Raw genomic sequence first — 24,811 nt, 5'->3', positions numbered from 1 at the left:
ATTTGATATGTTAATCAAGTTAAAATATCATTGCAACTGTCTAGACAACATTCAATCAAAGACTGATACTATTTTAAAGGAAATTTATATGCATTTTGAATAATAAATAATACATATCATTCTTCTTTTTTATCTTTATTATGTGTCATTTTCCAACGACAACTTCACCATTCGCCAACAATATATATCCGAAAACAATAAAATAAACTAAACAAACATTAAAAAAAACATTTGTGCGTTTTTTCTTATTAGTATTTAGTTTTTATTGATAAATTAATGCTATTTTTTTAACTCAAATTTGTAACTCCTAGAAAAGTTGCGGGTTACATTTCGGAAACTCAGATGTTACGCTGTATAGTATTTTAATAATTTAGGTAACAAAATATGGAAATTTTAACTCAGCTGTTCGTTGCTGCTTATAGTTTCATTGCGTTGAACAAAGTAATATATATTAAGTAAAGCATGAGTACAAAAGAAAATCAAACTTATTAAAATTTTTTCTAATAAAAATCACATTCATATCAATGTACATTAAAAGCACTGGACGATTTAAAATGCATTAGAACAAAACTTTAGCAAACCAGTATAAGCGACGAGTATTGTTCCAAAAAGAATAAGTCCCTATTATTATATTTACTATTAAATTAGTTTGCATTTTATAAACCCCTATCAAGAATACGCCTATTATAACTTATAAAAATAGACTATTGATTTTCTAATTTTTATCTGACTTATTGCTTAAGTAATGTTATTCTTTATATGCAATTGCATGTAATTCAGGTTAACTGAATGCAGTACTATTCTGTTCGTGCGAATTAAATGAAAGTTTTTAACTTGCCAGTTTTATGCATCTACATAAACATAAGTAAATTTATTTAAATAATACAAGTATTTTGAAATGCTATTTTTTAATTGAATTTACAAGCATTTTGCATATTTCTGAGAATTTAGTTTAAAATCTAAAGGATATTTTATGAAAATGTTATCTGTTTAAACATAGTATTGGGAAATTTTTACACGCTGCTTATTTATTTAGTGAAGAACGTTCGCGCCAGTTTGTCATATGTCTAAACACTTTCTTGGCGATAAAACATAGAGGTCTAAAACGAAGAAGAACAACCCTCTTAAACTCCTACTGAGAGTTGTCATTTAGAGATCTCCAGGGTTCCAGAAATAAGAGGGGTGGTGGAAGATATCTGCACGGGCGCTTTAAGGCGGTCATAACGCTTTCGAGGTCTTCACCATTGACTGCCTAGAACCGTCAGTAACGCTTTCAAACACTTTTCCAGTGACCGCCCAGATGCGAGGTAATGCTTTCGAGGTAGGCCATCTTGACCGCCTAAACCCGGTCATAACGCTCAGAAGGTTAAAGCTAATTGTAAGGTAAGATGACTTGTTTGAAGAAGGGCTCTGAAAGTGCGATGACAGGTTTTTGACCTAAAAGTGAAACACTGACAAGTGAACTACACACCATGGGTGTTAAAAACTCAAGACTAGATTAAGTTTGTTTCCTTGCCCCCATGTACAACTTCAATCCTGAACCCATGGACCAAGGCATAATCATGAGCTTGATATGTCATTACAGAATGCAGCTTGTTTAAAGTATTTTGGAGAAGTATGACAATCAAGAAGATTATAACATTTAATATTTTAATGAAATGGAAGTGTGAGAAAAATCTTGGCAATCAGCTACAGAATCAGATATCTGGAGTTTTCAGTATGTTGGTGAGCAAAGGGTGTTGAAGATAAAAAATGAGGATTTGCTTATTCCCAAATGGCTAAGGAAAAAAAGTGGTATTCCAGTATTTTAAAATATTGAGATGCCATTGCGACATGGAACTTTTTCAAACGTGACAGAAATAAATATAAAAAATGCCTCAACATTGCAGATATTTCTGCTGATGTTGATGATGCCTAAATGCATAATAAAGAAAGTTAAATTTTCTACTCGCTGTGTTGCATGTCTAATCCCTCTTTTTTAGGGGGGGGATTTATCAATCAGTTTGCCCATTACTTTATAAGATGATTAATTTTTTTTCTTATCAGCTATTAGATATAACTGTGAATCAAATTTTAAATCCCTAGAAGTTCATTATAGTGAGGTTCAATTGAATTTTCATATAAAATTACATAGAAACAGGAAAGGAAAAAAATAATATGAAAGTATTAATGGTACTAAACAGACAAGTATCTTAAATATATGCAGTATAATCTTAAATATATGCACATAATCAAAGGGAAAATAGGGGATGCTGTATATATAATACATGACATAAATTACCAAAACATAAACAGAACAATTTTTAAATTCCTGTATTATATATTTAAATACATGTTCCTATATCTCATCTTTTCCAGTTCTTCACTTGCACTGCAAGAGATAGAATTAAAAAAGTTGTCACAAATCTAGTAACAATCTGCATTTCTTTCCAACTTTAACTGTTGTAATACATTACCCACCTAGCTTGTTTGAGTCTCTGGTAATGGAATCACCACTGATTGTTGCCAATAATTTAAAAAAAAATATTTGTGACAGCACTTTCTTCCTGTCAGTAGTTAATATTCTTGATTTAAAAAAAAAAAAAATCGGTGCATCAGCAAAATATACACAGTATTTTTTATTTTATTTTATTTATTCATTGTATTTCTCAACATTATCCATAAAAAGACTTTACAATTATGCAAAAAGGCCTTGAATATAAATTAACAGTTTAGCAAACCACTTTATTCAAAATTAAGATTACCACCAGCTTAAAATATATTTTGAAAGTGTGATATGTTAAGAAAACTACTCATCATGGAAAAAATTTTGATTATTCATAATTATATTCTACATTCAAATTTGGCTACTAATTTTCTCAAAATTAAAATTGCAGCATGATCTATAATTTTTCATTCTGCAAACATGATTTATTAAATATCACTGATAAAAAATATCCTTTATTTTAGTGTTACTTTAAAAAGAAAAGTATATTCTTTTTTAATGAAGTAACATACTTTATAAAATACTTTTCTAAACAGTAAAATATACGATTATAAAACATATATATACTGATTTCTTTAATATCCTCCTACACATCTAATTAAATCTTAGCTAAGCAAAAAGTAGCAATTACCACGGTTTATATTTTATATATAGCACTATGAAGCAAATTTTACCATATTCCGATGTATAACAGCCAAAAAAATGGCTATAATTCGAAATTCATACTGAATATGGTAGTTTATAAACAACACTGTAAAGTAAAAATTACCATATTCAGATATTAATCAATCAAAAAATGGCTATATACAAACATATATACACATCTTGAATAAATAACATAATTCACACCGTCTTCATTTACTTTCTGGCTCTGAAAAGAAAGAAAAATCTTAGAATAATCTATTCAACTACCACACACACATTACATATATATATATATAACCTATTATTTTCTCTTGATTTGTAAACAAATGTTATAAAATGTGTAACAAAAATTTCTGGATTGCAGTTTCAAACTTAGAGATGGCTGGTTCATTATTTATGGCAACACATTTCTGAAATACACTGGTGTTTAAAATGAAGAGAACTTTCACATACACTCAATTTTTTCCAGGACAGATAGACTTTAATTAAATCTGAAACAGGTATTGGTTGATGCACATCAAAATATGCCTTTTTTTTTTTTTTTTTTTTTTTTTTTGGTTTGTTTAGAAACATAATTCACATTTTCATTCTGCATCTTTCAAGAAAATCTCCAAAATATGCAGATTCCAGGGTTCGTACACATTTTCTTACATGAAAATTAAGGACTTTTAAGGACCATCAAAGAAAAAATTAAGGACCTATCAGCAAACAAACAAACAAACAAAAAAAAAAAAAAAAAAAAAAAAAGAACAGAATAGAATAAAGCAATTATCCATACAACCGACTTCATGCTTGTAATTTCACTTTAAGAAACTAACAGAAGTGTGTATTATGCACTATTATTAAATTCAATTTAATACTTACCATAAAACAATTTTGAAAATTAAAACTCCCTACAAGTTATGAAGTAGAATAACATTAAATTAGGAACATAATTTCTTGAAAAACATGTATAAGTGTATTTTACACTAATAACAGTCACTATTTTAGAGATTTAATGATTATTATTTAACTTATTTGATATTTATTTAAACACAGGTTGACTGTACTATTATAATCATAATGTAAGAATATTTTGCAGATTAAAATAACTGATTTGTAAACATACAATTTATTTCCTTGGTTTTTTGAAAGATACTAGAATAATAAACTGTACAATAAAAGATACAAAACATTTGTGCTTTTTTTAAATCTGAAATCTTTTCAGCTATTTTAACATCTAATTTATTTATGTCTATTTCCTTTTCTTTAACTATTCTTCTAAGTTCATTTGCTTTGATAAACAAATCAATGTTCCTGCAGGTCTCAGCTTCATTTGCTAAAGCATCTACTTCTTCATTAATATCTTCAATGTCGCTTTGAAGAAATTTTTTCTTCTGCTTCATATAATCAAATTCTTTCTCACTAATATTTCTTTTCCTCTTTGAATTTTCAGATTTAGTTAAAGATTTTTGTTCTTCTAAATACTGCATATATTTAGACCTTGCAGAAGCTGCTGCTGATCTCATTTCTTTATTAATTTCGATATTAAGAATACCTCCAGAAAATTTTATGTAATCAAATACTGTGCATTGAAAAATGTATGATGAGTCACTTAAATTTTCAATTTCAATTGCTTTATTTACAGAGAAGTCCCTTTCCACAGAAGCCTGTCCATGTGACAAGATAAGAATCATTTTCACTATTTTCCATACTTTTTTTAATAGCGAAAATCATGAAAATAAGAAGTGAGAAATGTGTCAAGAGAAAGATTTTGAGGATCAAAAGTAGAAAATTCATTTAAATTTGTCTTAACTACTTTGTCTAGAAACTCTCCAAACTGCAGCAGAATTTCATCACAATCATCTTGTAAAACACGTTTATTCCACATTAATACCATTAGAACTATTTTCATTTTGTTCTGGGCTTTTTCTGGACTTTTAACCATCAATCGCGGGTCTATACAAGATGCATTTTGAATAAGAGAATAATTTATTGGACATTTAGACATTAAGTGCTGTACCATTGTTAAGACACATTGTTGACCTTCTTGTTTCAATGCAAAACTTTCAGTTTGTGAAATGTCCTTCTTGCGGCATTTATCATTCATTAACTGCTCAGCAATAAATCCCAAATAAACTTTACTTTTATCATTATAACAATTTGGATCATTAAAATTAAATTTATAAAGATTTTCTGCTTATTTTTGAATATTCTAGTTTCAAAATTTTAAAGTGCTGAAGGCAATCATTTACAAGTTTTAAGATATCTTCAGCAAAAAAGGGAATAAGTGGTTTATCACTTTGATAATATTCAAGGAAAGGCAATAATATTTTCGACAGAGAGAGAAAAAAAAAATTAATTTTATAAGAAATGTTTTATCTTTAGTTGCCTTCAAAATATTTGAGAAGGATTTCAATGAATTTTTTTTAAGCTTCCCCATTTCAACTTTTTTAATGTACAGTAGCAAGTCATCCCATATTTCAATGGCTCTTTCAAATGCTGGGACATTTTGCAACCATCAGTAAAAGCAGAACTTCACAGGTAGCGTTTTTAAGCCAGATATACTTAAAAAATCTTCACGTCTTGCAGGGGAATTTTTAAAAATCCAATATAAGGAGGATAAGAATGATGGAATGTCCCAGCCAGTGGATGACATCCCATGCTTGAAAGCATTGTTAAGAATGTGTAAACCGCATGTCCCTAATGTCAAGCATTGAATGTTATATTCCTTTGTCAAGTCCTGTTGCAATAAATCATAAAATTTCCAGTTTACTGCAGGACCATCCATAGATATTTTTAAGAGTTATGACAAGTCTAGTTTTTCAACACATTCATATTTGGATAAAATAATTTCACTTGTTACATGCCCTATAAATGCAGAAGTAAGGTTCTGAGTTCTGACCTTATTTTCGTGATGCCAGTACCTCACATGAATATCTAGTTGCTTCTTTTGATTTGTCAGATTAAGAGTCTCATCAAATAGTAATGTAAAAAACTCAGCATTTTTACAATGCTTTAGTAACAAAGTTTTAAAATAAAGGCCAAGACCAAAATAACAGATATAAGCACATTTCTTTTCACCACATGAAAACTGTTTTGCAATGGAACTATCTGGGAACATTTTAGTGAATAACGGCCCAATATCATTGCACGATTTAAAAGAATAGTGGCTAGATTTGAAAAGAAAATAATTGTTTTTATTATTTTCTACACTTATTAATGTTGAGTTAGCAGTTGCATCTTTTCCTGAAGTAGATGGTTCTTCTAACTTGACAAAATTCATGATACTGTTAGAAGAAACTCAATTGAGAAGGGAGAGATGTTTTGCACCTAAAAGGGGCATTACATGCAATATCGCATATATATGTATACAATGTATGTATATATATATATGATAAGAAATGTATACTGAAAATATACATTTTTTACTATATATATATATATATATACAGTACAAAGTCAGAGATCCGGACATCCAATACCTGGAATGATCTAAAATCCGGACCTCAAAGCCACCACCAACCAATTTTTTAGGGCTTTTTTGGAGGGAAGGGGTATGCTTTACACATGCGCATTAGATTTTTTTCCTCATCATAAAAAAACATGCCGGAAATCCCGATTCTTAATCTCAGTTTGGCGCTAAATAAAATATCTCATTATTGAAGAAGTAATTATTTTAGCATAAATTTGTGTGATTAGTAACTTGACTCCATAACTGCGTATCTGCTTGGCATAATCTCAAACCAAAACATTTGTTAATTTTACACCAACTAATATTTTATATCCTTGATGCCGAAATTGCAAATCATTATTTATTGTATTTTGCTTTCATCACCACATGTTTATCAACGGATGACAACTTGAGTGATGACTCATGCAGCGACGCCAAATAAGAGTATTATCTGATTACAGATTTAAGTTTAATGCGCTAAAATGTTGACAAGGGGAGATTTAACAGAAATTTCTTTCCTTATGCTAAAAATAGATTTTGTTAATGATACTCATAGGACAAACGATTATATTTAGTGCTATTTGAATTAAGAATAACTGATTTGTTATTCACATAAAGCCAGAACCAGCACCAGAGCTCGCATGGCCGCACCAGGCGGCAGAATTTAGGGAAGTTAAACAGGAGTTTTTCATTGCGATGACAATGCCCCAATCATCAATCAATGAACGGAGGGCAAAATCTGTAGTATGGTTCTAAATCCAGAAAATACAGCTACCGATAGTGAAGAAAGTAACAGAGAGGTTACTGAACGAGAAAAAATTTGGATTGACAAGTTATTCGGAATTCTCGACACAGCAATAACAGGACTTGAACAATGGAACTTAATAACTGAACAAGAAATTATATGTCTATAGTATTAGTCTAAAGTATTAGCAGAGAAAACAAATCAAACAACTCACATTGAAAGAAATGTTTAATAAAGTAAACATATAAATACTAAGCTCTTTTCTTTTGTAAATTTTGATACCCTTTAAATCATAAATGTTTCATTATTTCATAATTTCTACGTGCCATCTTAGTAGATTTAAAATGATCTAATATCCGGAAAAATCTCAAATCTGGGATCGCCGAAGTCCCGATGAGTCCAGACCTCGGACTTTGTACTGTCCGTATTATATATATATATATATAATATGGAATGTATATTTTCAGTTAAACTTCTACCCAATAACTTTAGTAATTCATGAAAGTTAATTTTGCGTCTAGTTAATTCAGGAAAATTAGTTTCAATTAGTTGTTTTCAGCTTTAAAAATATTAAAAATTTTTTAATTAGTTAGTTGTTTTCAACTAATAATTGTATCGCCATTAGCAAAAGTAATGCATTACTATTAACAGCATAGGATTAAACCAAATACTTAATTGTCTATTGAAGCTTCAAAACGTATTTCCGAACTTCACTTTTCTCGGCTAGCGTTACTGAATTTGCCCTTGGCGACCTAAAATCGAAATGGAGCCAACATATTTCCAGCGAAATCGATAACAATCCATCTGCAGAAATAAACTCATAATCCCGATATCCCATACGTATAGTATGTGCAAAAGAGAATAAACTCTGTAGAAGGTGATAAAAAATTAATTTATGGCTTAATTGAAACAAAAACAGAAATTAAGCTAAGCAAAACCGTGTAAAAACAAATTGAAATGATAAAACGAAACTTAATTTTCATGTGAATTTTCAGCGATGACTCTCCCATTCTAGAAATTTCAATTTGTTTCACACAAAGACCACATTTAGCTTTATAAGGATTGTCATCCATCAATATCCAGTCTTTGTAGTCAGCTTGATGAGGCCACAATTTATTGAAAATGCACTTTCTAGGCATTTCGTTCCTATTGGTGTCGGAAGGGTTGTGGCCTTCCAGATTGGGACTGCTCTAATTTTGGCAAATATTTTCAGAATCCCCCCCCCTTTTTTTTCTCGAGCGACTTCATCATCACTTTCGCCTCTTAAACAACTTCCGGCTTCACGCTTTCGTCACAATCTGCCTAAATTTATGGATAACACCTGTTTCGAAAGATTGGGTGAATAGCCAATCAGACACCAATACTTTCGTTCGAGTAGCTAATTGTTTTTTTTTTTATCGTTTCCGACGCAAATCCGCCAACAAATTGGTTAAGAGCCGTGTAATTTTAATTCCATATTCATGAGAAATCGCAATTCACACTGAGAATAGCAATCATTAGAAATGATAAGAAATGTCAAATGAGCAAAATTAAGGACCGTTTTTTCATTTTGGCCAAAATTACGGACTTTTAAGGACCCAAAATCATTTTTGAAAAAATTAAGGACTTTTAAGGACCGTACGAACCCTGAGATTCTCTTAAATTTGAACACCAGTGTATTTATCTGTCTTAATAACAGTAAAAATCTGATCTATCTTAAATAAATGAAACGTCATACTGATGAAAATAAACTGGCGATACTATGCAACTTAACACCATTTCAGTAGAAATATGACAAAATATATTAGTGCAAAATGTAGTTATCAATCAAAAGGAAAGTTACCAAATATTATAAAATTTTATAAAGAAAGTAATGGTTATAAAACCAGCTATGCCACAAAACATTTTGGTACCATTCTGAAGTGGTACTGCTTTTGTTCATAGGAAAATACCAACAATACTAAATACAGCTGTTTAAGTAGGGCATATATCTATCTTATGGTCTCTAATTTTTGGCAGGATAGGTCATATGCACACAGTAAAAGATCTATATATGTCCTCATGAAACTATTTTCATAATGCTTTATTTCAATGCGTGGTAATATACACCATGGCTGACACACACTTATCAGCTCTTACAATTAGTGATTCTTTCATTGGAACAATCACAGATCAGTGACAAACTTAAAAATACAACCAGGAAATTAATTACAGGAATACTTTAGAAATAACAAGTTGAGCCATGCAGAACTTCATATTAACCTTTTGAATGGCAAGCCTTTTTATTTCTGTCCAATGAGAAGTACATTTAAAAAGCATTAATTTGCTATTATTACATATAAGCTAACTTTACCTTTTGTTTCTACATGTTTCGTTCATTAGGATATCTAGATCATTCATGGAGGTTGGTGAGGAGAAAAGAAAAAATATTAAATATCAAGATGATATATAACATGGAACAAGAAATCTGATGACCTGATAAACGCAGTTATGCCATTCACAGTTAAGCTTTAAGAACATGTACAATATAAAATTAAGTATCTTGACAATATTCTTAAAACAAGTTTCGTAATAGTGCTCACTTCATGTGATAGTAGCTAGTAATGATATGTGATTGCTCAAACATACAGATAATAAACAGCTTTGCATTAATAATGAAAAATGGCATTTGTTCCTTAAAGATCCACTTATATTTAATGAAATGAAAGCTGTAAAGCTAAAGAATAAAAATTTTTGAAACACTTACAAAATTGTCTATGGTGGTTCACAGTAATTTTAATATCAGCTTATATCAATAAAAATCCCAAAATAAGGTGAAGAGTAAAAATTTACTAACAAGAATACTTTTATAAACTTTTAACACTGAAAATTCCACTAAATATGTATAACTGTTTAATAGTAATTATGGGTACGGGGGAATTTCATATATTCCAAGTGATTTGAGGTAACACTGGAATAAATATCAGACTCAAATTTTGTAGCTGGAAAAGTATTATGAAATGTTTACTGCAGTTAATTTAGCTTTTATGTTACCCTGATTAATTTAATCATCGACTTTAAATTAAAACACATAAAAAAAAGAGAAGACCTATACAGATTTTGCCATAATCATCTATCAAACAGCTGCTTCCAATGTAACACAATGCTTCACAAAATTTCTCACCTTCATAATCTACATACATATAAGAGTGAATTATTGTGGCCCTCCACCATATGACTACTCTTAAAAAATATGGAGACAAAATAAAGTCTAAAAAAATAATGCAATTAAACATTAATTGAATATATAAGATGCCCAATTAAGACTACATAATTTCTGCAGGGCAAGATTTCTTGCTTAGAGAGCATAATAAAAGGACCAAGAAGCATCCCTCTACAACTCACAGTGTTCGAAAAATGTGAAAGAATATGCACAACAATACATGTCTTCATTCAATGTCTCTTTAACTATCATAAAAGCACATACAAATTCATAAAAACAGGTTTACCAACAGGATGTATATGATTTTCATCTTGGGAAGAATTTGGTAAAATAAATACATATTTCAACCATCATATTTACAAATGGAGAAAATTTGCATAATAAGCAATTGACTATAGGCGCATATTCATTAGCTATTATTTGGCTTGTATAAAAAAAGTGGCATCGGGAGCCTAATCGATACAGTAAATTTTTGGATGATGAAAATGATATCATTCTTCCCAGAATATTATGTTATGTACTGTTTTTTGATGAACATGATGGTAATACCTTATGAATTGTGAAGAGAACATTTATGGCTATTCATTACACTATTATCCTAATGCCAATGCTATCCACAGGCTAAAATATTGAAAGAGTCTTCATGGTACAAAATCTCCACGACGTAGGTAGTAGAACTCAAGTTGCTATTCCAGGAAGTTCCAATATAGTGGTGGGTTGAACACACGTGCACTACACATTCAATTTAATGTGAGAAGTACTGGGTGTAGGGTATTATGAATAGCCATTCTGTACTCATTTCGCTACAAAACACTGCAAGTTTTGCATCAAGATGACTTACGATGCATCAACTTTTATGCACAGTTACTGCAACAAAATGAAGATGAAAATGCTTTTACTGCACATTTTATTAATAAATGAAATAGCATGAAGGTATCTTCAACAGTAACAATAATCATGAGTGGTTGCAATTTTCTTCAAAAGCCAACTTGCCTGTAAATGTGTAGGGCAATATACTGAAGTCTCGTAATATATAACCATTGCTGCATTAATAACTCACCAGGCACCTGAAAATTTAACAAGCTCACTAATTAAAGGCAATCCCCCCCAAAAAAAATCCTTATGATCTACTGGGGTTAATTTTAAGTGAATAAAAAATTGTACCTTTGGTTGAAAATTAAAAAATTTTGGTTCAAAAGCACATTTAAATAGCAGTTATTCTGCTTCAGAATCATTAGAATTTTTCAGAAAAAAATTTCAATTTGCAAATCGGATTCTTACTTAATGTATCTTTAGCTATTATAAAAGCACATAAAAATTCATAAAAACAGGCTTACCAACAGGATGTATATGATTTTCATCTTGGGAAGAATTCGGTTTTGGATGACGGCGTTTACGTTCCATATGTCCTTTACAGTGTTCACATTCATCATCTGATTCTGAAGAACTTTCACCAAATTCTCTTGGCTTTTCATAAATACAACAACCTAATGATGTAAAATAATTGTATATAAACTCTGAATTTTAATGTGAATATCAATATAAAACAAAGCATAAAAATGATACTAAAGTATGTTTACTGAATGATTATTTTTGAAAACAAATTATAGGAACAGTTTACAACTTTTTTCAGATAGATTCAGTGCAGACTTGTTTTGCCTATAAATTAATTTTTGTGGTACTTCTAACAAGAGTATATCATAAACTTGTGTCAATCATAATAATTTAGGGTAGGTTTTTTAAACTTTTTTCACTCGTGACCCCTTTTTATTATTGAGATTGTTTTGCGACCCCCCAGGACCCCATAATATTTACGAAGATTTTGTGGGACCTCATAAGCATTGCGCAAATCCAACACAATCACGTGCAAAACTGTCAATTTTTTCACTTGTACTGTAATATACTATTGCAGTTTCAAGTCATTTCTAGTTTTAAGACTTAGAACAATGTGAAAATTTTAAATAAGTAAGAGACGAAATGCCAGCAAGTAAAATTAGTGTTTCTATTATAAAAAGAATGCATTGAAACGTTTTCCTTTTTTCTTTGTCTGTATTGTCTTACCTTATCTACTTTCAGATACATTGTGTAAAAATATTTGGTAATTGTAAAACTATTATAATAAGTTAAAGAAATATCAAAACTGCTAAATTTTTTGGCAACCTCCTGCTGCAAGTCCCACGATCCCCAGTTTAAGAAATGCTGATGTTTAGCAATAAATCTGAAATATGCAAAAGTACCAATATAAATTCATGACTTTAATTATTCATGATTAAATTCTTACATAACTGATATGTAATAATTTGAAAATATCTAAAATTCAAAAATATTGCTTTCCAAAGTAGAATAAATAGTTTTGTCCTTCAACCATTAAAGAATGAGATAAGAGCATGAAATGCAATTAATAACAAGGATAATATTCTAAACTTAAGAAAGCATTCATATAATTACAGGTATTCATTAATTTCTTTGATAAACTAAATGCTTAATTTTAAAATAGAGAAGCTTCAATTAACTTCCTGTGCATAAATACTTTGATTTCAAACGAAATCTTGGCTGATAGTGAAACTTTGTCTGCATTATTCTGCACAATGCATTGGAGAAATCATTTGCCAATTCTCTATGATGCTGAACAGTTGATTAGATAAATACAGACATGTGGCATCGGGAGCCTAATCGATACAGTAAATTTTTGGATGATGAAAATGATATCACTCTTCCCAGAATATTATGTTATGTACTGTTTTTTGATGAACATGATGGTAATACCTTATGAATTGTGAAGAGAACATTTATGACTATTCATTACACTATTATCCTAATGTCAATGCTATCCACAGGCTAAAATATTGAAAGAGTCTTCATGGTACAAAATCTCCACGACGTAGGTAGTAGAACCCAAGTTGCTATAAAGACAGTAAAAGTTAAGTCATACAGTCATCAAGTGGTTATGATTGGTTGGTTGACTAAGGCAAAGCAAGATCAGCCATCTGCCTGAGGGAAGGAATGCTGTTGTGGAGAATTTTCTAAGAAAAACTGGCTCATATTTACATCACATATGTGGAAACTATGGAAATCTCATGTAGCCAGTCAAATGGAACCAGGTTTTTATAGCATACAGTTTCAAGTATAGCAGTTAACAAACAATGATAATAATGGCTATTTAACACAAAAGGTTAGAACTGCAACTTCATCTCAGCTTCATTATGATCATCTGCTTCAAAGGCAAGAAGACTTTGTCCAAGTTTATATGAAGGCTTTCTGTTCATGGTTCATTAACTCATTTACAGAAGGAAACTTGACTATATTTGGGAAAAGTAATACAATAAAAAGCTGAGTAATGTTCATGGGCAAATCTAGATACTTTCTACATTTTGGTTAAATATCATGATTTATAGAATGAAAAGTAACATTACAAAACTAGTTCAATGTTCTTGAAAAAGGCACTTAAAGAAAGAACAACATTCTCATTTAGGGAAGAATCAATCTGAATGTCCACATTCCCCCCTTCTTTTCTTTTTGGTCTGTGAAATGCTTCGGGATATCGAAGTTTTCTTTGATTAACATGCAAGATAATTTATTTTTTAATGGATAACAATTCCATAATACGAGGGCTATCCAGAAAGTAGATTACGTTTTGGAATAAAAAAAATAAACAAAGTATAGGAAACAAATTTTATTATATACAGATGAAAGCCACACTCAAATACTACTTTTCTACATAGTCACCATACAAATTAAGGCATTTATCGTGACGATGTACGAGCTTGGAAATTCCTTCGTCGAAAAATTCGGCCGCCTGCGCCTTCAACCACTTCGTTACCTCTTCTTGCAGCTGTGCGTCGTCATCAAAACGCTGCATAGCCAGCCACTTCTTCATTGCTGGGAATAGGTGGAAGTCGCTCGGTGCCAGGTCAGGACTGTACGGCGGATGAGGAAACAACTCCCACTTAAAAGATTCAAGAACTTTACGAGTGACATTTGCCATGTGGGGCCGGGCGTTGTCGTGAATCAACAAGATCTTAGAGCTCAACATTCCTCTGCGCTTGTTTTGAATTGCTCTTCTGAGTTTTTGGAGAGTTTGGCAATACCTTTGAGAGTTTATTGTAGTGCCTCTTTCCAGGAAGTCCACCAAAATTACACCTTTTCTGTCCCAAAAAACAGTCGCCATCATCTTCCTTGCCGACATTGTTTGCATGCATTTCTTGGGTTTTTGGGGAGAACTTGTGTGCCCCCACTGCATTGATTGCAATTTCGTTTCACAGTTCACATGTTTCACCCATGTTTCGTCACCAGTAACGATGCGATCGAGTAAAGAGTCACCATCCTTATGGTAAGCGTCCAAAAAGTTCAACGCTGCAGCCATTCGCTGATTTTTGTGGTCCTCTGTCAAGATTTTTGAAATCCATCTTGCACAAAACTTGTGGTAACCAAGCTTTTCGCTGATGATTTCGTGCAACAAACTTCGCGAAATTTGTGGAAAACTCAAAGAAAGTTCCGTTATTGTGAAATTTCGATTTTCACGGACTTTAGCATCGACTTTTTCGAGAAGTTCGGCGGTCACTATGCTGGGTCTCCCACTTCGATCTTCGTCGTGAACATTGGTTCGGCCATTTTGAAATCTTATGACCCACTGACGCACTCCACCTTCAGTGATAATGTTGTCCCCATACACTTCACGAAGCTGCCGATAGATTTCTATCGGTTTACAGTTTTTTGCAGTCAGAAACCTTATTACTGAGCGCACCTCGCAGCTCGCGGGATTTTCAATTAACGCAGACATTTCAAACCGTCACAGTATCTGAACGGAGCACAGCACGAACCTCTCACTAGCACGGCTAGATGCAGACTGAGCTGCACAACGCTCTGACCCCAAGATGGCCGCGCTAGCCCCGCCCCTAGCGGACACAGACGGAAACGTAATCTACTTCCTGGATGGCCCTCGTATATGTAACTGCTATAATCAATCATTACTCTGGGATCAGAAAATGCAGCAAACAGAATAGACAGTTCAAGCACTATAATTCAAATGAATATTTATAGAACTTTTAAGAAAATAGTTAGCTAGGCTGAACTCTCCTACAAGATCACTGAATGAACTGTAGTACGTGTTAAAATATGCATAGGCTTTGGTTCGTACCAAAGTTTCTGATAACTAGATTGACAGTATTTAGAAGATGTAACAAGCTTGTATTCAAGTCAACAATATAAGCAATCTGCATTAGGTCTCTCTCCCTATGTATAAAATGTTTTTATCATGTGTAAATTTTGGGGTGGGAGGAATTAAAAATTTTTTGGAAAGTACAGGCATAATAAAATAAAATGAATGATTTATTAGCTACGCTTATACTGAACGTTTACATGTATACAGTACAAAGTCCGAGATCCAGATGTCCAATATCAGAAATGATCTAAAATCCAAACCTCAAAACCGGCAACAATTTCTTTTTCTTCTTCTTCTTCTTCTTCTTTTTTTTTTTTTGTTAAATGCTTTACACAAGTACATTTGATTTTTGCCCCTGGTAGATAAAACATGCGGAGAGTCCTGCTTCTTAATTTCCCTTCGGCACTAAATAAATACCTCATTATTGAAGAAACAATAATTTAGCATAAATTTGTGTGATCAATACTTTGGCTTCGTAGCTGTGTATCTGGTTGGCATACATATCAAACCGAAACATTCTAAATACAAACACCATTGATTTTACACCTACTAATATTTTATATCTCTGATGCCAACCTGGCGAATCGTTATTTATTACATTTTGCTTTCATCATCTCATGTTTATCAACACATGACAACTTGAGTAATGACTCCTGCAGCTTCCCCCCAATTTTTTTTTTAATACTAGTCAAAGCGTATGGTAACCTTATTGATATTCTTACGTTTGACAATGATTACAGATTTAAGTTAAATGCACTAAGAAAAATATCGAAGGGGTAAGATGTAAAAAAATTTTCTTTTCATATGCTAAAAATAGATTTTGTTAATAATATTCATAAGCCAACTGATTTGTTTTTCACATAAACCCAGAACCGGTGCCAGAGCTCGTATGGCCGCACCATTCAGCAGAATTTAAGGAAGAGAATATGTTTGGAATTTAGAGAAGCACCGAGCAACCAAATTAAAGGATGAAAATATTTTTTAAATTTAGGGAAAGCACTGGGATCCAAAAATTAAAGGGCCACAGAAATTTAGAAGTTAAGGAGGTGCTTGGTAGCAGAATTTAGGACACGCAGCTGCATCAGGTGGTAAGATATCTAGCGGCGGCCCTCAATATATGTAGGAATTTATTTATTCAGGATTCACATAAGCCTTAATAAGCATGTGCAAGAAATAGATGTAAGTACAATAAATAACTAAACAAGTACAATTAAATGAATAACTAAGCTAATAGTTGTTTGACTTCTAAATTAATACAATCAGGCTTAATTGTCTAAGTGCACGATAGAAGCAACACAAAATTTAGCGGAACAACTTGTCTTTCATCATCAATCTTATGATACACAGCCAATAATGTATAGTGGATGCTATTAAGTTAGGCTAAAATTGTGTTTTACTGATTCCAAGGAATTTCAGACAATATAGCAGATTGCGCTGTTCCTTAAATTTCTGATTTGATCCAGCTTAATTACTTTTGCAGGATGTTTTTATTACATCAATTTGATGAAAATTAAAGTTTCAACTTTTGATCATGTTGAAAAGAGTTTCCAATTCTGAAGCTGCAACATGATCTACAAAGCAAAAGCATATTTTGCTGTACATTAAACAAAATATAGAACTGCTGCAAAAAATGGATAAAGGTATCCGTCTGAAAACAATGCGAGAACTATGGCATTATGGAAAGTCAACAGTATATGATGTAAGAAAACAGAAAAAGGAACATTTTGAATTTTTTTATGGATTCCAACAGCCCACTTGCAACGAATAACAGAAAAATAATTCCCTGTGCTAGAAGTGAAGATCAAGACAAAGTGATAATTGAATGGGCCAGACAGCATCACAGTGAGGGCATACCATTGACAGATCAAATGCTAATAGGTCAAGCTAAAATATATCATTAAGAAATGAACTTAAAAACTCACTGCACGTATTCGACAGGTTGGTTAACCAAATTTAAAAATCGTCATGATATAAAGCATTTGATATTAAGAATTTCAGGTAAAAAAGCTTCAGCTGATACTAAAGCTGCTGAACTATTTGCAGATGAATTCATTGACCTCACTAATAGTTTCCAGAGCAAATTTACCTCGCTGATGAAACTGGTCTTTTCTGGCAATATGTAACACAAAATACATTGGCAACCTCTATAGAAAAGGCTTCAACTCATATCAAAGATTTGCAAGCGAGACTAGCAATTTTTGCATGTGCAAATGTGGCAGGAAAGCACAAGCGTAAACTTTACGTAATCCGAAAAATACACAAACTTGAGCATTTAAAGGAGTAAAATGTTTCCCGCTATATATTGTGCAAATAACAGAACATGGATGACACAAATGAATGATTGGTTTGAAAATCATTTCATACCCGAGGCTCGGCAGAATTCAGTTGGTTTACCTGATCCCAAAAAAATTGTCTTGATTGAAGACAAGTGTTTGGCTCATACTTCAAAAATTTAGTGAAACATAACGTATCCGTATTATTCTTTCCTCCAAATTTTACGTCAGTCATTCAGCCTATGGGTATCAGAATAGTGCACGTGCTAAAATGAAAATATAATGTAGAATTTTTAAAATCCATATTAAATTTCTTGAATAATAATGACAAGACTATTCAAGAATTGTAAAAATATTTTAGCGTAAAATCTGCTTTGTGGAGCGTCACATGATCGTGGGAGGATGTGTCTGCAGATACTTTAAAAAATGCTTGGCATAATTTATGACCAGCTAGCATATTCATGGTAAGGTTGATGAATATGATAGCCGCAAATGCGTAGGTTTTCGGATATCACAAACCAAAGAGGTTTTCCAATTAATGGAATTTTTAAAGAAATGGGGAGAAGTGGTAATAAATGAAGATGATATAACACTAGGTTTTCATTACAATGACACTGACCCAATTATAAATCAATTAACAGTCGGCAAAATCTGTAGTGTGGTTCTAGATCCAGAAAATACCACTACTGATAGTGCAGAAAGTGACAGAGAGGTTACTGAAAATGAAAATTTTCGATTGGCAAGTTAGTCGGAATTCTTGACACTGCAATTACAGAACTTGAACAGTTGAACTTTGTAACTGAATAAGAAATTATATCTGTCTAGAGAATTAAAGAGAAAATAAAAGCACAAAAAAGCAACTTAAATAACTTACAGTGAAAGAAATGTTTAATAACATAAACAAATAAATATTATGTTTCGTTTTGTATATTTTGTAACCATTTAGATCATAAATGCTTCGTTATTTCATAAGTCATGATTTCATATTTTTAATTTTATAGTTTCTAAATGCCATCCTAAAAGCATTAAACTGATGATCCAATAAACGGAAAAATCCCAAATCCGAAATTGACGAAATCCCGACGAGTCTGGATCTCGAACTTTGTACTGTATATAGTTTGCTTTAATAATTATAATCTAAAATGTGTTTCATCCTGAAACTTTTGGAAAGCACAGTATTTCATATAAAATTATTGCTATTATTTAGCAACATCTCTAGTAAGTGAACCATGCAGCTGTATTCACATTTCATATGTTAATATGTGGGATTTCATGTAGTCATACTTGCTTTATGATGCTTTCTTATGTTACTCATTTCCATAATTTTTCATTTAAAAAGAATCTAAAATATTCTGGTTAGCTGAATGACAGTCAAGCTTTTACCATATTAATCAAGAATTATGGGAAATTTTGAAGCAATGGAGATAAGGATTGATAATCCACCTGCTCTTTTACCATTTCTGTGCACAGAGGAGTTTTAAACACGAAAAGAAACAAAATATTTTTATCATATGAATATATATGATACTCATATAACTTTCAAATTGATGTTGTTAGAATCTTGCAATATTTCACTTCCTTATTTTATTAAATTAATAGCACTTGATGTCCTACCGAATAATTTATCTATTATACTAACAATGAAAAGGTGCAAACTTATACTGACACATACAGGATGCAGGAGTAGAATTAGTACAAATTTAAACAGAGAAATTACAAATAATATAAACCTTTTTTACACTTTCCTGTTAACAGGGCATTAGTCACCAAATGTGTAGCCTATTCAAATTGTATCACAAACAGCTATATAATAAGATGTATGATGCTTAATGCATGCAAGATCAAATTTGTGTAGTTCTGATTTTTTTTTTTTAGTAGAAATAGATTGCTGCATACATGGGGAGAAAAAATATTATTTTTATATATACAACATGCTGCTTTCACTTGGGGAAAGGATTTGCACAAATTTGACATCAGTCACATTAAACATTATATATATATTATACTCATTTAAATATAAAATAGTTATTCTTTCCATGGAGTTTTATATATCGATATGTTGTTGCCATTGTTAGGTAGATTTTGCAGCTGTGATTGATTATGTTTGGGGCTTCCCTTAACCAAAAAGAACTGATTTTTCTTAATTTATGATTTCCAATCCATACTCCATGTTTTAAATGTTTCTATTCAAGATTCTCAGTTGTCAGTAAGACTTCAAGAACTTTGGATCCCAAACAGGTTTAATGACAATGAGTAGTGAAGGAAAGTAACAGTCTATTCCATCTCCATCAGGATGGCAAACAATGATGCTATACAAAAGTTCTATCACTAAAGCCAATTTTGAGAATTAGGAAACAGAGGGTTGATTCAGACTGATATGAAGGCCACAGCTGTCAGAAAGACACAAGACAATGCTGAAGAACATGGGAGAGAAATGGCATTTTCATTTCAAATGTACGGTACTTCAACGACTACACAGCTAGCATACAAATCTGGGACATGTCATGATATCTAGGCCATTTTGGCTAAGCTACAAGATGACCATTCTTGATCTAGCAAGACTCTGCAGCATACATAGCCAAAGAAAACTCAGATGCAACTAGAGGAATATATATATGATAAAAAAACATGTAGATCAAAATTATAATTTAAACTAGCGGTAACCCCTTAATTTCCCTTCTCTATTCCAAAAATCGTAATAATTTTTCTGGGCTGTGTCATTTCTAGATCAATCCATGTTGCATTGGTTATGTAATGCTAAAGACTTACCTATTTCTGAACCTAAACTCAAAGTTTCAAGAACTGAAACCTTTCTTATCGAAACCAAAACCTTCTCTTGGTAAGCCTCCATATTGCATACTTTAGCTTCAACTCTTTTGCAGTCAAGACGCTAATTCACTACTTTTGCTTTGCCGTACTGCTAACTATGCCATTATCTAAATGTGATTATCTGTATTAAATTAAGAGATATATATTGCGCCCATGATAATGTGTGACAAAAAATATAGTTTCGATAATTAGAATTCCAGAAACTATGTACTCTTGAGACTCTCCACTCTACAACTCGCGATGCATTCGATGTACACTAGAATATAGCTTCCAACTCCATTTGGTCATTCTCAGCCTTCAACACTAAGATAAAACTCAACAATGCACTAACTCGCGATACACTAAGAGACTCTCGATGCACTCAGCATTAGACTTTGAGACGCTCGCTCACTGACTGATTATCAACTCGCTTTCTGCATACCACCAGGGTTTATATAGCTTTTGCCTTGCGTTCGAGAACATTCTGAGCCAAACCAGTATGAATTCATTTCAGAAGGTTAAATGGTTTAATAATGTCCAGAAATAAAAATTATATTCAATTCGGCCACGTCTGTCTACAAGTCTCACCTTTGAGTGTAACACAGTAAAGTCTCTCCCGGTCAAAACACAGAGAACCATCATCAATCCACTGCAGTTTACTCCACGTTATTATATTACTAATATATAGTGTTACAAAATGCCAGGCGTGGTAAGATAGCTCCCTCACAAAGCAAGCTTACGGTTGCCAGAAAATGGCAAGAAAAGGCAGGGTTGCCATATTTGGCAAGAAATCATCCATTTGGCAATATGCCATGGATGGATGGAGAACCTTTTGAAATGAATTTTTACTGGTTTGGCTCAGAATGTTCTCGAACGCAAAGCAAAAGCTATATAAACCCTGGTGGTATGCGGAAAGCGAGTTGATAATCAGTCAGTGAGTGAGTGTCTCGAAGTCTAATGCTGAGTGCATCGAGAGTCTCTTAGTGTATCGCGAGTTAGTGCATTGTTGAGTTTTATCTTAGTGTTGAAGGCCGAGAATGACCAAATGGAGTTGGAAGCTATATTCTAGTGTATCATCGAATGCAACGCGAGTTGTAGAGTGGAGAGTCTCAAGAGTACATAGAGTTCCGAGAATGACAGAGCAGAGTCGGGAGCTATACTCTGGTGCTTTACTGTGAAGCTGTCATCACCGTAGTACATCGCGAGTTGTAGAGTGGAGAGTCTCGAGAGTACGTAGAAACCCGAGAACAACCGAGCAGAGTCGAGAGTTGTACTCTCGTGCTTTGCCATGAAGCTGTCTTTACCGTTATAGTCAGATAGCCTGTGTCGTTGATTGTTTCAGCGAGTTTATAGTAGTTCTTCGACGACTGTAAAAGTGTTTTTAGAGCTGTCTTGCACAATACTGTCTAATAAATTATGTTTCAATACTTCATCAAGTGTTGTCATCGTTAGTTACCCCAAATTCACGAAACCATATGCACGCGAAGGAAAACGAACAACATATGATAATGATCCCTAATTTACAGTCTCCAAATTCACCTGACTGCAATCCTGCTAGCTATCATATATAAGGCATAGTATCACTAATACAGCTTTCATTAACAATAAATGTCAGCTGAGAAAGGAAATCTGCCAGATCTTTGACGAACAGTCTTCAGGTGTAATAAAAAGCACCTGTTCTCAATTCTAACATTGTTTGGAGCTGTAATTAATGCTGAAGGTGGCTTCGCTTAAATAAATTCCATCTATACTTTGTTCATTTCTGGAATTTAAGAAAAAAGTTAAAAATGTTTAGAGTTTTTTTTTCTTTTAATGTACTATGTCAATTTTACTCATGCACTTAGCAAAACAATGAGAAGTGTTATGGAATTATATTTTGATACACATATTTATTACAGTAACATCAAATTTAGAAGTATTAAACAAATCAACTAAATATTTTAGAACCATACATTTTGATTTCTTCTTATTCATATTTTCATTATCCACAGTATCCGGTGACCAAGCTACTTTCTTCTTCCCTTTTGGTTTTTTTAATTTCATTCTCACACTAGGCACAGCCTAAAAAATTCATCTCATAAATATATGCTCTAAAGACAAGATTCTATGTTAAAAAATTTTAGCTATGCATTCAGTATAATACAGACAGAACAAGTTAAATAAATATTTGTACATTTTACTTTTAATAAAATATTTGGCACTTCCTTGTTAAAGCAGTCACTGTATTTAAATGTCCATTCGGTAATGTGGAAATTTCGGATGTTGCTAAAGAATTATGTGATGGCTACAGTAATAAGAAAGTACCAAGCATTTTTATCACTTTAGGCTTAAAATTCACAAATTCCTAAGAGTAAATGAGAATGAAAAAAAAAAAAAAAAACTTTCTATTCTTCAAATCAAAATTTTTAGGTATTTCTTTGAAAATAAGTCATTAAAAAAAATGAAGGCTAACAGTTTCATCAAATGAAATTTTTTATTGAAATATCTTTTAAAGAATATACCAATCAATGCTTTTCAAAACTTGCTATACTTCTCTCTCTCTTAAAAGTTCAAGAATGTGTCCAAAAAATTAGAAAAATGGAATATACATTTTCTATTTTTCTACTATTTATTGTATACATAAAAAGCATAAATATCATAAAATCTTTAACGCTCTGTTACAGCCTAGATTATTATTTTTAGAACATAAAATCTATAGGTTCTAATTTCATTATTATTTTTAAGCTATAATTGTTAGAAACATAAAACTGATGAAACACTAAATAATAAAACTGAAAAAGGCAGAAACTGATTTACACAAATAATTAGCTTAAGTATTTAACATAGTAAATATGACATAAAATAACATGTCTATAAAATTTTAACTGATTTCTCAATGAATGAATATCATGTATATTTTTAATATTTTTTCAGAGCTAATTTCGGAAATTAGCATATAAAACACTTTTCTATTTTCATAATCTCAGAAATTGTAATTAAAAAAAATTAAAATATTGAGCTTAATTTTTCAGTTCTCTAAAAGGTTTATATTTATTGACACAGGAAGCATCAAGTCTGGAGATGAAATCAATAATGCACCCAAGTAAAAAATCCCTCTGGAATATACACAACTGATTTGGAAAAAAAAAAAAAAATAGAAATATTTTTATTTTGACTATAACTATATATATAATTCTAAAATTAAAACAATGCTAAAACCATCGTTAAAATGGCAGAAATTTTGAGATAACATTTAAACTGCTTACATGAAATTCTACTCTTTCCTTTCCCCCACCCCCAACAAGCAGCGAGATGGCACATTGGCCGAAAAGCTCCACCATTGTAACCAGCTGCTTTAATAATGAGGGTGAAACTCATTTACTGTTGTTTTGAACAAAGTTACATTACAGAAAATGAGTTTTTTAGAACATATTAAAATCTATTTCAGCATTTGGCATATGCACAGTACGAGTATAATCCCTTTTCCTTTATTTTTCAAGCTGCCATTTCTGTTTTCCAGTTCCACCTCATTCTGGTGTTTTTGCACAATAAAGTCAGCGAGAACTCCTATCAGCCTGAAGTTCACAAACCTATCGAAATGTACAGTTAACTGAGCTTTCTTTAATCAAGTTGTATGGTTTCTTAATTTTTATTTTATCTTTTTGATAAAGAACATTTTATCATTTTAACAGAATGCATTTTGTGTGTAGCTAATAATATTAAGTTCAAAAGTTTATATAAGTAACACTTTTATTTTATGAAGATTTATATTAACTTGTTAGCTATTAGATTTAGCCCATTAATAACTATTTCTATTTTGCATTTTTAAAACAACTATTTTGGGGCTAGGGGTATATATGTGAAGGGAAAAAATAAACACTTATTCACGACTGCAAGAAATGCAATTGTTTAATTCTGAAAGAATTTAGCTTTTATTCAGTACATATAAGTGATTTGTTAAAATGCTTTATGCTATAACTGCTTTTCAAGCGATTTCGTAAATTTTGAGTTACAAATGAACAATACAAATTTTTTTTTCGATATCTTGTTATTGAATATGGTTAAGGTTATTATTAGTAATAAATGTGCTTGTGATTAATG

General features: G+C 31.8%; 1 protein-coding gene across 1 annotated transcript in view; it reads right to left on the bottom strand.

The window, feature by feature from the left end:
• Window positions 1-2,612: 2,612 nt before the first annotated feature.
• The window catches only part of LOC118185012 (E3 ubiquitin-protein ligase PPP1R11), a 47,969-nt gene continuing 25,770 nt past the window's right edge, over window positions 2,613-24,811 (bottom strand). The window contains exons 2-4 of the mRNA XM_035354776.2: window positions 22,684-22,792; window positions 11,827-11,976; window positions 2,613-3,356 (exon numbers count right to left, since the gene is read on the bottom strand). Of these exons, the coding sequence (XP_035210667.1) occupies window positions 3,340-3,356; window positions 11,827-11,976; window positions 22,684-22,792 (276 nt within the window). The 3' untranslated portion in view covers window positions 2,613-3,339. The remainder of the gene's footprint in view (window positions 3,357-11,826; window positions 11,977-22,683; window positions 22,793-24,811) is intronic.

The sequence above is a fragment of the Stegodyphus dumicola genome, chromosome 5, assembly GCF_044657685.1.
Source record: "Stegodyphus dumicola isolate Sdum_Otavi_A_Nest chromosome 5, ASM4465768v1".
Lineage (NCBI taxonomy): Eukaryota > Metazoa > Arthropoda > Arachnida > Araneae > Eresidae > Stegodyphus > Stegodyphus dumicola.
The sequence above is the reverse complement of the archived record's forward strand: the minus strand, read 5'-3'. Positions and strand labels throughout refer to the sequence as shown.